This window comes from Mytilus edulis, chromosome 1 (genome assembly GCF_963676685.1).
Source record: "Mytilus edulis chromosome 1, xbMytEdul2.2, whole genome shotgun sequence".
Classification (NCBI taxonomy): Eukaryota; Metazoa; Mollusca; class Bivalvia; order Mytilida; family Mytilidae; genus Mytilus; species Mytilus edulis.
Genome location: NC_092344.1, coordinates 64701807 through 64714936, shown reverse-complemented (window position 1 = coordinate 64714936; position 13130 = coordinate 64701807). Strand labels below are relative to the sequence as shown.

General features: G+C 32.5%; 1 protein-coding gene across 9 annotated transcripts in view; it reads left to right on the top strand.

Annotated features, from left to right (window-relative positions):
* LOC139486824 (cilia- and flagella-associated protein 54-like) overlaps positions 1-13130 on the top strand; it is a 66306-nt gene that overhangs the window by 4714 nt on the left and 48462 nt on the right. For 7 of the 9 annotated variants that reach the window (XM_071271878.1, XM_071271899.1, XM_071271848.1 and 4 more), the window contains exons 4-14: positions 440-611; positions 1627-1685; positions 2855-2998; positions 4091-4204; positions 5217-5741; positions 6402-6981; positions 7253-7488; positions 8009-8095; positions 9577-9912; positions 10742-10903; positions 11884-12063. In XM_071271878.1, the coding sequence (XP_071127979.1) occupies positions 440-611; positions 1627-1685; positions 2855-2998; positions 4091-4204; positions 5217-5741; positions 6402-6981; positions 7253-7488; positions 8009-8095; positions 9577-9912; positions 10742-10903; positions 11884-12063 (2595 nt within the window). The remainder of the gene's footprint in view (positions 1-439; positions 612-1626; positions 1686-2854; positions 2999-4090; positions 4205-5216; positions 5742-6401; positions 6982-7252; positions 7489-8008; positions 8096-9576; positions 9913-10741; positions 10904-11883; positions 12064-13130) is intronic. The other 2 variants (XM_071271867.1, XM_071271857.1) reach the window with 1 other exon arrangement.

Sequence of the window (13130 nt, the reverse complement as noted above, 5' to 3'; positions counted from 1 at the left end):
TTATTAATATTTTTACATTCATACATTTTTTATAAGTCCTATCTACATATAGCTCCTCTAAAACCGGAAAAGAAAACATTTTTCTGTATATATAAAAGGGTCCCAAAAATTTTTCGCCTCGCTCCACTCGGCGGTATTTGCTTGCACATTGTTTCTTTCTAGCTACGCCCCTGATAGGTCAATGTACGGCCTTCAACACGGAGCCTTGGCTCACACCGAACAACAAGCTATAAAGGGCCCCAAAATTACTAGTGTAAAACCATTCAAACGTGAAAACCAACGGTCTTATCTATATAAAATGAAGAAACGAGAAGCTTGCATAAAGGCATACATTTAAAATTGATTTTTAACATAGAAAGGTTGATTTATAGTAAACTGATAATTTGCATTTGTATAATTAAAGAGAACTTAATTATTTATTTTGATACTTTTTTTTCAGTTTCGTGCCTTAATGGGGAAAAGTATAAGCATGTACCAAACAGTTCGTATGGTTGATCCAAAACTTCAAAATACACAGTCAACAGACAAATGTGTACATATACTGTCCTTTCTTAGACTTGTAATGCAGGTTGTACTACCAAAGGAGTCATTATGTTGGCTAGTTTACAATGGTAAGTAATTTTTTAAGGAAGTTTGCTACTCAGTTTTAAAATAACAAGCTTTTCATAACACAAGTGTTAATTGATAGGGGATTATTAAAGGAACTGAAAGAGTTAAAAAATATATATGTCAATGTGCTTGTTTTCAAGATATCATGATTATCCATTAAAATTTTGGCGCGAAAATGTTCTCTCTTGATTTTTCATAGCTTTATCATTGACAAGTTTAAGTGCTTAAAAAGTATTAAAAAATAACAAGGATTTTATAAGACTTTTACAGATGGCTTATATGTATACATGTAAAAGATTTATAAAAAGAAAAATGGGGGTCAGTGGGCAAATTTTTTAAGGCATTCAAATGGATAAAACCAGAGGATTCCGAAAATCTGACAAAAATTCCAAAACATGACAAGCAAACATCTTTAATGACAACATAAAGCTATTTCATTTGAATATTGTACTCCTTATCACTCAGGGACAGTGCTGGGCTTCTTAAAGATTTCACAAAAAAATTAGCAGCATCAAATTTATTTCCAGATACAAAATGTTTATCCTTTCTCCCTCTATTTGCATTTAGACCTTTGATTTAAATATTTAAAATTTCTGATAGATACTGGTTCTCTATGTTCTTCAATTGAATACTAACTAATATAAATTGTAAATATTCAGTTTCTATTAAAAATATAGTTTGAATTATTCATTATCATGAGAAATAATGTGAAATAATGGATCAAGTTATTTAAGTTTTTTACCTGAAAGAAAAATTTCCACATTAGCAGCCGCAAGATTAACTTGGTAATGAAACAAGATTAATGTTTATTGTATCCTTTAAAAAAAAAAGTATACATTTTTCTGGAAAAAAAATCAGGATTGCCTGAAATATTGTGATTCATTAGAAATTCTTAGCTACATATTCACTTCTGGTGTGTATTCTTGAATGATATTATTGTTATACATTTATGAAAATTAACTGATGAGTTATTTGTCTTCTTGTTCTGACACTTTGTATTTTTTTTTTCAATTTTAGGAACCATTCATATCTACAGTATATCTAGACATCTGATGTCCCTTGGTCATTCAGCTAGGGTAAGTATAATACTATTGATATATGTTATCAGGTATCGCCGCAATATCAGATGTCAAAAGGGGAAAAAGAGTTTTGCCAATTATTTATAATACATAATTCTGTAAAATGAATTTGTGATGGGATCAGAAACACTTGCTTGGAAAAGCCAAAAATATAAAAGACCTGAGAGCTCAAATTACAAAAGGGCCTAAATGAAAAACATGAAAACACATCTTTACCAGAAGCATATTTACTATAGCCTTCAATAGCATAGCATAATTACAATGTAATAACAGTATCAACAAGTAACTTTACATACAAATATATACTGAGCCAAAAAAGTTTAGCAACACTTTTTTTTTGAATTTTTTTTTGGTTGTTTCTGAAAAACACATAAACGTTTGAAAAAATTGCATGAGGCGTCAATCAGGCCTCTCCAAAAATGACTGTCAGATGGCTCTTGGAATGGTAGATGCCGGCATGAGTGTTGCTGACGTCTTGGCTCGATTTAATGTGCATAAGTCAACAGTTTAGGGACTAAAAAACAGATATCAACAAATTGCAACAGCACAGGATAGGTCGATATGTCGTAGAACAAAAACAACCATCGTCAAGAGAGGAGCGCTACCTTCGCTTTACGTCAACACGGGACAAGTTTTTTGTGGCCACAAGAGTAGTGCATTGACTAAGGGCAGCTGCTGGTGTGCCTGCCAATCCTTAATTGATGCCCTTAAAGCATGGCCGAGAAATTGATTTTGAATAACACTATACTCATTTCAGCTTTTTGACCCTCCTGCGCTCCATTCAAAAAAATATCCTAATGAATATGAGTGTTAAACATTCATGTTGCTTCTGACATGTCATAATTCCATTTTTTTATTATCAAAATTATATGTTATGATTTTTTAATAAAATTAAATTTTATATTTATGTTGGTAAACTTTTTTGGCTCAGTATAGAATTTATTTAGAACAGTGATAATCATGTCCTGTATTATTAGTCTTAAAATAGTATACACAGTAAATCTCATGTTCTCTAAATAAATCTAAATCCATCAATCCATGTATGAAGATGATTCATAGAAATTAATACATTATTTGAAAAAAATGTTCTTTTTATTAAATTTAAATCATCATTTCTCAAATGTTCATCGATGCTTTTTACAGTGGTGTCGTTTTACATATTTCAGGTTTTAGAATTCCTGTTATGGGCATGTATGTGTATGGAGACATCTGTCCCACTGCTGTCAGTCAAATATTTACCATGGAGATCTACACTTTATACAGCTGTTTGCCAGTCTTATTTTGATTGTAAAGCATCACATCATGCTGAGGTATATAACTTATAACTTGAACAAATCCTGTTTAAAATAAAACTTTTTGCATAGGCTTTAGTGGAAAATTTTAACTTTTTATCTTTATGCATAGTTGGTAGGTTGGATATTTTCTTTTTATCATTCAATTTTAATTGATAAGTAAATACTTTGTACCAAGTTTGAATAGACATTTCCAACTTACAATCTCTGAAAAACTTGATATATATACTTTAGCATGATTTCCAACTGAACATTTTACCCTGTTCCCAAATAGAAGTTTTAATGTTAAGCTGGGGTCACACATTCACGATTTGTTCTGGCGTCCTTGACAGGACCATTCCTGATTAAAAGTCTGATCAAGATCCTGTGAATCGTGGATAAAAATTTGATTTGTATCTTTTGCCAGGTAAAATTCGACCGAGTCTGTCACGACTGCGTCCCGATTTTACCGAATGTAATCCGACAGAGATCAGATAGTGACAAGACAGTGAACCGACGTTGACGGAAGTTATCCTTTCGAAAACTGTCGGCTTAATCGGGATGATCAGGTACTGTTGGAACGTAATCCTATCACGGTCCGCTCTATCGCATTGCAAACGGCTTTGTCTGGTCTCAGTCGTATTGTATTCTGTTATTGTCGGGACTTCTCCAGATCATTCCCGTTCAACAGGACACCGTCCAGAATACACAGAACATTGTTAGGAATTCGATCGGATACAGCAGAATCTGTCACGACATAGGCACGATTGTAATCCGACTAGACAAAATCGGCCGAGTTTCCCCGAATGTTACGGGACGCACCTAACTGTCGGGGTGCTTTACCGAACTATTCGGACCCTTCCCGACCAGTAGGAATTTGTTACGAACTAAAACGACTGCGTTCAGACAATAATAGGACATTCCAGATAATTGAGGATACTAATCCGACTTTTTCACTTTTCGTGTCGTATCGCTGTCTGATCTCAAATGGGAGCAATAATCGACAATGTGTGAACCCCGCATTAAATGGCATATTTCTGTCGGGTGAGCAATTCAGGCTCTTGGGAGGATCTTGTTTAAATGGCATATTTAATGAGAATGTTAACGTTAACATATATACTTTTATTTTAGGCCTTTGCAAGAAGAGGATTAGCCAAAATTAATGAATTAAACAAATTAGAAAGTTTAAGCAGTGCATCTGAAAGTGCTGATTCAGCAGAATCCTTCAGACATGCCACAGTGAAGGTGAGTAATTATTTATGTTAGGAAAGCAGAATTTTCTTTGATATTGCTCAATTTTGCTTTAAAGCATACATGTTCAAATGTTATTAAGATAATTGGTAAATTTATCATATATGGACCTGAGCTTAAGGATGTACTTAGGTGAGGTTTTGGAATTTGTTTCAAATGTTCGAACTCCTTGGTGTTTTTCCATACAATACAATGTAAAATATTTTGCCCCATAACACCCATTTATTTTTTTCAGATAGGATTTATTATCTCACGAAAGGTCATTTACCAAATTTTAGAAGATTCTTGATTTTCTTTCTTTGGTTTTGAGACCCAAATAATATTAATGCAAATAAAAGGTTGTCTGAGTCAGCCTATTCCCGCCATATTTTAAATCTCAAATATCTCGAAAAGGAGGTCCATGACCTATCAATATTTTTAACTTATTTTTATCCTTAAAGAGTGCTCTACCAGCTTATAGTATCAATTTTAACTTCTTAATTTATTAATTTTCACCTAACCTCACCTAAGTACATCCTTAAGTCCAATATACTGCTGGGAGGGGCCTCAGTGGCCAAGTGGTCTACGTAGTTCTACTACAGTAACTGTAATCACTAGCCAGTCAACACTGAGGTTGTGAGTTTGAACTCTGCTTGTGTGGGTGCACTGGACTCCAATCTTAATTTACTAGGATTGTCAGTTTTCCTATTGAAGGTCATGGTTATCTCTGGGCACTACAGCTTCCTTCACCAATAGAAACTGGCTGCCATGAAAACCAACAAAAAACAACGAAAATTGAATAAGATAAACATGAAAGCAAATAAGAGAAAGTCACTTTTATTTCGAGAACTCAAAATGTGTAGCAAAACCAAATTCTTTTGAAAACCTTAATCGATTAATGGCAAACAAATAAGCAATTGATTTCTATCTTGTTTGATTGTAAACATGACTTTTGGGTCTCCGATTTATTGATGTAAAGGAAATTTATCGGTATTAAAATAAAGCAAATCTAAATTTTGTATTTCAGATGGCAGTTATGGTTTTCAAAAGGTCTGTGTATGAAACAAGAAGAAAACCAAAAGAATGGTTGAGACCAAAGACCAGAGCTAACTTGGTAGAGGCAAAAAACATGCCATGGCCAAGAACACCAACTGAGAGATTACTAGCTGATATGTTTGAAGGAAGTGCCTCCCAGTTTCTGTGCATTTTAGAAGCACTGAATGATACGAATCGTCGTATCTTACTAACATCCCCACCAGCTGCTGATAGGGAAGTAGAAATCCTTGATGTATATGCGGAATTGTTTATGTCTGGACAAGAGATCTTAGCTGGAGGAGGAGGATTGAGAGGTGCCTCAATTAAACCACAGAGTCAATATCACCTCCCTGCCCTAGCCGGAGTAGTGTCTGACAGATCATTGATAGCAATGGCTACTAAAGGAGAGGATGGAGCTACTATTGATGGGGCCATTAAACTTGTCAAGATGGCCTTCTGTTTTGAGCAGTGGGATGTGTTTGATGCCTTGATTGAAAGTGTCTTAGGATATCTACGGGTAAGATGTCAAGATTGCTGTTTTTATTTTCATGTTTAACATTCTAGTATACTTTGAAGATTTTTATGCCCCACTCACGATAGTAGAGGGGCATTATGTTGTCTGGTCAGTGCATTCTTTTGTCTGACAGTTCCTCTGTTCGTCCGTCTGTCCTGTTTCAGGTTAAAGTTTTTGGTCGAGGTAGTTTTTGATGAAGTTGAAGTCCAATCAACTTGAAACTTAGTACACATTTACCCTATAATATGTATATCATGTTTCTTGTGGTTAGTACTTGGCTTAAGGGTTAGTAATGAAAGGCGTGTGTTCATATCAAATTGTATTCAAGTTATGAGCTGTTGAGCACAAAGCAATGTTACGTAGATAATAGGCAACGTAAACAATAGGTATTGTTAGTGACATTAGTTACATGAATAGTAAATGAACAGAGTCTGTTATTTTTTAAAAGCTCTCACATTCTTTTGTGCAGCATTCAACAATGTTAAGGCAGAATCTCTCATAAATGACTTTCAGCAATTTTCAAAAAGTTTGACTGAAAATTGCACACTGAATATGGTGAGTCCAAAGGCTAAGTTTTAAGAATCCCTACATAAACACAATATGCTAAGTAAATTAGTACATTTCTCTTCAAAGCTAGTTTTTATCTTATAATATTTCCAACAGCTAATTGGTGAGGAAAAATATTCCTGGGATGAAAAAGCTTTAGAATTGCTCCTGGCATTTGAGAAGTTAAATCCAAGCAGACGACACAAGCGAACTGTTACATCAATTGTTGAAGATGATAAAGATACAAGCAAAGATAGGGAAACTAAGGATACCAGTCACTCATTCAAAGATCATGAAAGTGCATTTGGTGGAACTGGCACAGGGATTACAACACAGCAAGTACCATCTTCTAGGTCAATGAATGTCAATGACGAGATGATACTTGCAGCTGAGTGTCTTCTGTCTGTGATCAATGGACCATTTCAGCCGTCTGGGATTGAAGTAGACATTATTGTGGATGCTGCCCTGATTCTTTGGAACAAGACAAAGAATGTATTCCAGAAACACCAGACAGGATCTAGTGACAACCCTAAGTACCTGACAAAAATGGAAAACCCAAGTAAATGGGTGTTTCTACTGGATGTTGTACACAAGGCTTTGTGTTGGTGTGGTATTAGTAGTGTAGATCCTGCCCTGACTGCTGAGGTGGTCCTTAGATTGGCTCTGGTACTAGAGAGTAGTGCTAATATTGATGAAGGTTTGTTTTAGTTAAGTGAATTTAAAGTTTCTTTTTAAGCATCATTTTTGACTGATAAATGCACATAATAATATCTGAATTTACAGTAAAAAACTATTTTACTGCAACATGTTTTACAGTTTTGCTTAATCTAGATATATAGATTGAACAATCTTATAGAAGAATGGGTTAGCAAATGCATTTTTATGTTGTAAATATGAATTTCATATTAAGAATTATTAAGTCAACCAATTATTTACTTCAGACTTAAGTTTATGTATGTTTTTTTCAGGTGATCCATCTGGAATAAAAGAATCATCATTTTCTGACACCCAGCCTACAGATGGCAGTCAGTTATTGGTCAGTCGTACGTCCATGTTATCTATGTCAATGATCAACATGAATCCACGTAACCAGCTCCTACAGGCTAGAGACATCCTAGAGTTAGGCTTACAGAATGTGGCATATGCCAGAAAAGCTAGCGCCAAACAAGATGGCACAAGCATAGCTGATGTTTCCTGGGCTAAGGTATTTTCTATGCCTTTGACATTAAAATCACTAATTTTATGAAGAGCTATGTAAAAGAAGCAACACAAGATTCTATTAGTTTATCAAAAATAGAGTTCTATGTGTCATGCGCATCAGAGCTCTTAAATTATGCCCAAGCTCCAATTTTACATTTAAAAATATTGATTGCCATTGATGAGGACAATTTGATATATTGAGAAAATGGCATAGGGGTATGGTTTGCAATAGTAACAAACTGTATTTAGAAAATTTGGAACTTTTTAATACAAGAATGCAGCATTTTCAGAATACATAGTAATTAATCTTGTAAATTTGTCTATTGTTCATATTCTCATGCATAGATGCCAGCAATTATTTCTATAAAAATATCAGTATTAAATTCAATTAAAAAATGCATAGAAAAATCGTAGAATAAGGAAAATATAACACTGCTATTTGTGAATTTTATCATATGATATTAAACTGACAATTTGTAACTTTTCTGATCAAGTTCAAAATATGTATATGGTATTGTTAATAGCTTGACACTGAAATGGAAAAGTGTCCCACTATGATTAGGGATGATATAGAAATACAAACTATAGCTGGCAGTAATGCCAGTTCTCAAGTAAGTATGGAGTGACTTCCCCTTAACAGACAAGACAAAACCTCTAACAGGTCAACATTCTGTTAAATTAACTGTCCTATTCCAACTGATGGGTTTTAACCCAGCGGTTGCTACATATTTTACATCAGAGGCCAAAGAAAAGAAATTCTAAGCTTATGAACACTTTCCTCATGAATTAAATTTTATTTGATAAAATCACAACAAAATTTTGGAATTGCTTCAAATATTTAATAGTGGAAAATACAAATTGAAAACCTTTCCATTCTTAACCTTTTTTTTTGGATGAAAAAAAAAGTAAACACATTTTATGTTTTGAAAATTTGATTAGAAAGTGTGAAGCTAAAAAAAAATATTTTTGAATTGCCTAACATGTGAAATGACAAGATGTTATTGAAAACATTTACATGTTTGGAAATTTGTTTTTAACTTTATTTTGTTATTTTTAACCATATATGTTCTAACAATGGTACAATGAAGTTATATGTGTTTTGTGTCGGTTAGCTCTTAATATGTGGTGGTGTACTGTTCATAACAAATTAGACAGTACTTGAATGTGATTAAGTTCTGTTACTGTAACAGTTATAACAAAGTCTTGTTCAATCGATGCACCATATTATGTCAAACATTAACTTTTTATGTGTGGACGTAAAACTTTAGAAACAGAATTGTGAAATAATAACATTTAAACACAGATTCAAACATTTAAAGCATCAACATTTTCTTTTTTCACTAATGAAAATTTGTGTGAATTTCAGGCTCAATGTCAATGAAATATCTAAATATTTTGGCTTCTTAAAAATTGTTAAAGTAAAAAAGTATTATAAATGTATCAAAAAAGTCATTCAGACATTTGAAGTGGCAAGAGGAGATATATAGGAATACAGCTGTTCTAGTCCAATATTTAATAACATATAGCTTTTACTTCTGTTCACGCCGATGTCAGTGACGTTCCAACATAGACAAACAAATATACAATAAGAAAGGAACATAGTTCCAGCTACTTTCATTACAACATTTACGTGTCATGTCATATTATAATTAGATATCAGTATTTCTAGAATTTGTAAATTTTATTTTACTTATTAGTTTTACATTTCTTGCATTTCCCCATAAAGATATAAGGATTCAAAGCATCTATATTCTTATACTATAAAGTTATAAAATTGTGAGAAATATCTCTTTGGAGCTAGGGCTGTGACTTATATCTAGTTTTAAGACGATCAAAAATTCAAAACAAAAGGGTATTTTATTGTCTAAAATCAGTTGACTGGAGGCTATATGGACCTTTTAAACAAAAATGAAAAATCAAGTAAAAATATCTGCCTTTTTTCTATGAGTTTTGTTTGTTGGCTTGATTGTGCTATGCTGAAAATTCAGTGGCAAACATTTCATGCATATTCAAGACAATTTTGGATTTCTTGGGCTTGAAGTGACTATAATACAACTGCATGTGAAAGAAATTGTTTTGTTTTTGTTTTTAGGACTTGAATGAAGATGTTTTCACACCAGACCCTCAGTCAAGAGAAAATACAAAAATAACAGATACAAAAGAAGATGAAGCGCCAGGACCAAGAACAAGGGAACCAACCACAATGACCGATGCGAAAGATGAGGATGCTCAAGCCAGTAAAATGGACTTAATACCAGAGAGTATGAGAGGCTCTGCCATGGCAGTATGGAATACTATTAAAGATCTCCATCTTGAACTCATCTTGATGTATCATAGGGTCAGCATAAAACTTACAAGTCTGGCCCCTGAACCAGCACCTAAGAGTAATCAGCCATTTAAAAGAAGAACTTGTTCTAAAATGGAATATGTAAGTTGCTTGAACAAAGTATTTTTTGAACTAATGTGGATTCATTTATTTTCGTGGATATCAATTTACGTGGATTGGTTAAAACTTGTATATTTGTGGATATTTGATTTCGTGGTTTTGCCAATCTCTGTATACAAAGCCGATTGAAAATATGTTATTCGTTGCTTCACCTGTACCTGCAAATCCCCTGAAAATTGGTATCCATCGAAAAATAATAAATGGAGAGTAATGAATTATCTCAAAAAGTAATAGATAGATCATGAAACAAAGCAAACAGACCAAGAATATTGCAAATTATATTAAATCATAAGTTACTTAATATGATAGCAAAACTTTGAATTTTCTGCATGTTTATGCTACTTTAAATTAATTATAGCCAGTTTGTTGTTGTATTTATGATTTCTGCTGATTTTGAAAGTTTGACTTTCATTTGAACTCTTAATTTTTTTTTATGTTTATCAATAATTTAGTGTATATAAAATGATAACTTAATATATTCAATGAGATTTTTTTTATTTCTAGTCTTCAACAAGACTTGTAAAAACTGGAACCTTACCTGTAGATATCATAACAAAAAATATATATTGTATTTTACAGGATTTGCATCAGTTTCTAACATTTTTTCGGAAAAAAAATCATAAGATTAAATATATCACACTATATCAAAAGGAGCATGCATCATAGTCTTCGGATTTTAGGCAAAATTGTTTGGATTTGTCAAAAAGTACTTGATTTTTTGTTGTTGTTCAACCAAACTTTTCTTTACCAGCCTATTAAAAAGATATAACTTGATTGAAAGATAAAAACCTAATGGAGAATTATTTTTTAGGGAGAGAATGGAGAAATGATGAGTAGTTATGTCGAGAACTATGAAGAACTTTTAACCAGGTGTAATAGAAACCAGTTATCTAAATCTCTTCTGCTTATGCAGAGGTCTCTGTTATTGAGTGATGGTGTAGGATATACAAAAGAACAGAAAAAACTTTTACAGGTAAAATATCTGAAAGCAATTTATTTTTAGATTCATCATTGCACTAAAATATTGGTAGGTAGTGTGTGCCTGCTTGTTAATTTTGTTTGTTTGGTTAAATTTTCTATCAAACTGCTTCTTGTTGAAATAGAATATCTTAACTTTAAAGTGATGTAACTTTAGAGTTATGAAAATAGATAAATGGCAAGAATCTAAAAATTAATACTTTACATCTATTACCAATGTTATTTCAACTGATCGGGCGGAGCTTACATTTTTAAAATTTGCATACGGACAGTCTACTTGAAGATGTGTGTGATTAGGATGATTGCCGTTATAATTATTACTGATTTCTAATCACCTATCAGTGTCATCAAAGAAATTTACAAAAGAATGACTGGACACTTTATTGATGAGTTTATCCTGAAACACCTATCTATAGATGGACTGGTTTATTATCAGCGAACCGGTTAAACTCCGCCCAGTCAAGTGAAATAAATCGAGTAATATTTACAGCTGATATTTATTTTGATAAATGAATGTGATTTTGTTGTTCTCATAGATTTTGAATGGTTTAAATGTTCTTTCTCTATCAGAATTCTTTTCTTTGATTTTGCCATTATTGCAGTCTTAGAAAAGGTTGCCATACATGGATTGCCATGGAAAAAGAACATATTTCTTATAAATCTACAGAAAAAGAGAACAATATGGATCACCATGAAAATGATTCAACTTTTAATGCTAAAAGGAGAATGAGCAGTTAGTGCCCTTGTTTGCCATCAATATTAAAACCATTATTTCAATATGTAGGAGTTTCAAGGTCAATCATAACCATGCCAAGATGTAAAAGTAGAACTATTTTTGTAAAGCTTTTGGTACCAACCATTGATATTTACACTCCAAATTGGCCACAAAATACTGTTAATGTCTACAATATTATATCAATAGATATTTACAAAGGATGTTTTTGTTTTAACTGATTTTACAATCTCACTATACAGGATGCTGTGGCATGTATACAGAAAGCTCAGACTGAGGAGAAAATGATATTTACCGTCAATAATGCTGTAGTTACTGATCCTAAACCTACCAAAGTACCAACAGCACCTATACTTCTGTGTAGGACAGATACCATGATGATATTCAAACCTTCACCTTTTAAATCTGAGGATGGACAACAGGCAAGTTTGCTTTACACCATAAATAAAATGTTAACCTATTTTCTTGCACATGGTCAAGTTTAATCTGAACTTAAAGGTGGTACCCAACACATTCACTAAAATTAATTTAGCTCGTTTAATTTTTATAAAATTTTGTCAAAGTATTTACTTTGAGACTTTAATAAAAATATAAAAAATTTTAAATTTTTGAACCAACCATTTTATCAGAAAAAATACACTGGTTATATAGCAATTTGACAAACACCAATTTTGATCATTGAGAAGCTTAATACAACACAACGTAATTAAAACATTTAGCTGACTTTACAGAGTTATCTCCCTGTAGTGTTAGGTACTACCTTAACTTTGTCTTTAATATTTATGAAATATTAGTACTGAAAGTTAAAATCACAACAATCAATCTACTGTCGAGTCACTATTATTTGTTGGATACCAATTTTGGTGGAAACATGTAAACCACGAATTCAGATGTCCAACGAATTACAAATTTCCTAAAGGCTTTTTTTGCAGAGATGGGTAAAACCGAGAAATCAAATTTCCGTTGAAATGTAAGTTTTCATCAATCCACGAAAATTGATACCCACGAAAAATAAATTAATTCACAGTATCTGAATTTTTCTAAAAACTTTTTCAACTTTTGTCAGGTTTTTTATATCAAGTTTAGCTTCTGAAAAAGATAAGCTAATCAGTTTTAAAACATCTATTCAAAAAATTGAAATATAACACAGCAAACATGATTTCTGTGTTGGATATGTACTGTATTTTGTTAACACAAAGATAAGTTTTTATATAGGTATGTACAAAATTGGATGAAAGGCAACAATTTTGAGACATTAAACAAACATTACACACAAACCAAAAAAAATGGATATTTTTGTGTCCAATTAATCTGTTATATTTGTAGGTTTTACTGTTTATAAAATAGCCTTCAACAATGAACAAAATCTATACTGTATAGAAAGCTATAAAAGGGCCTGTTTAACAAAAGGTTTAAAAATCTAACAGCCTGATTTGTGCTTAAAACAATAAACCAAAGATTTTCAATGAGGCCTCACCAATAGAAGATG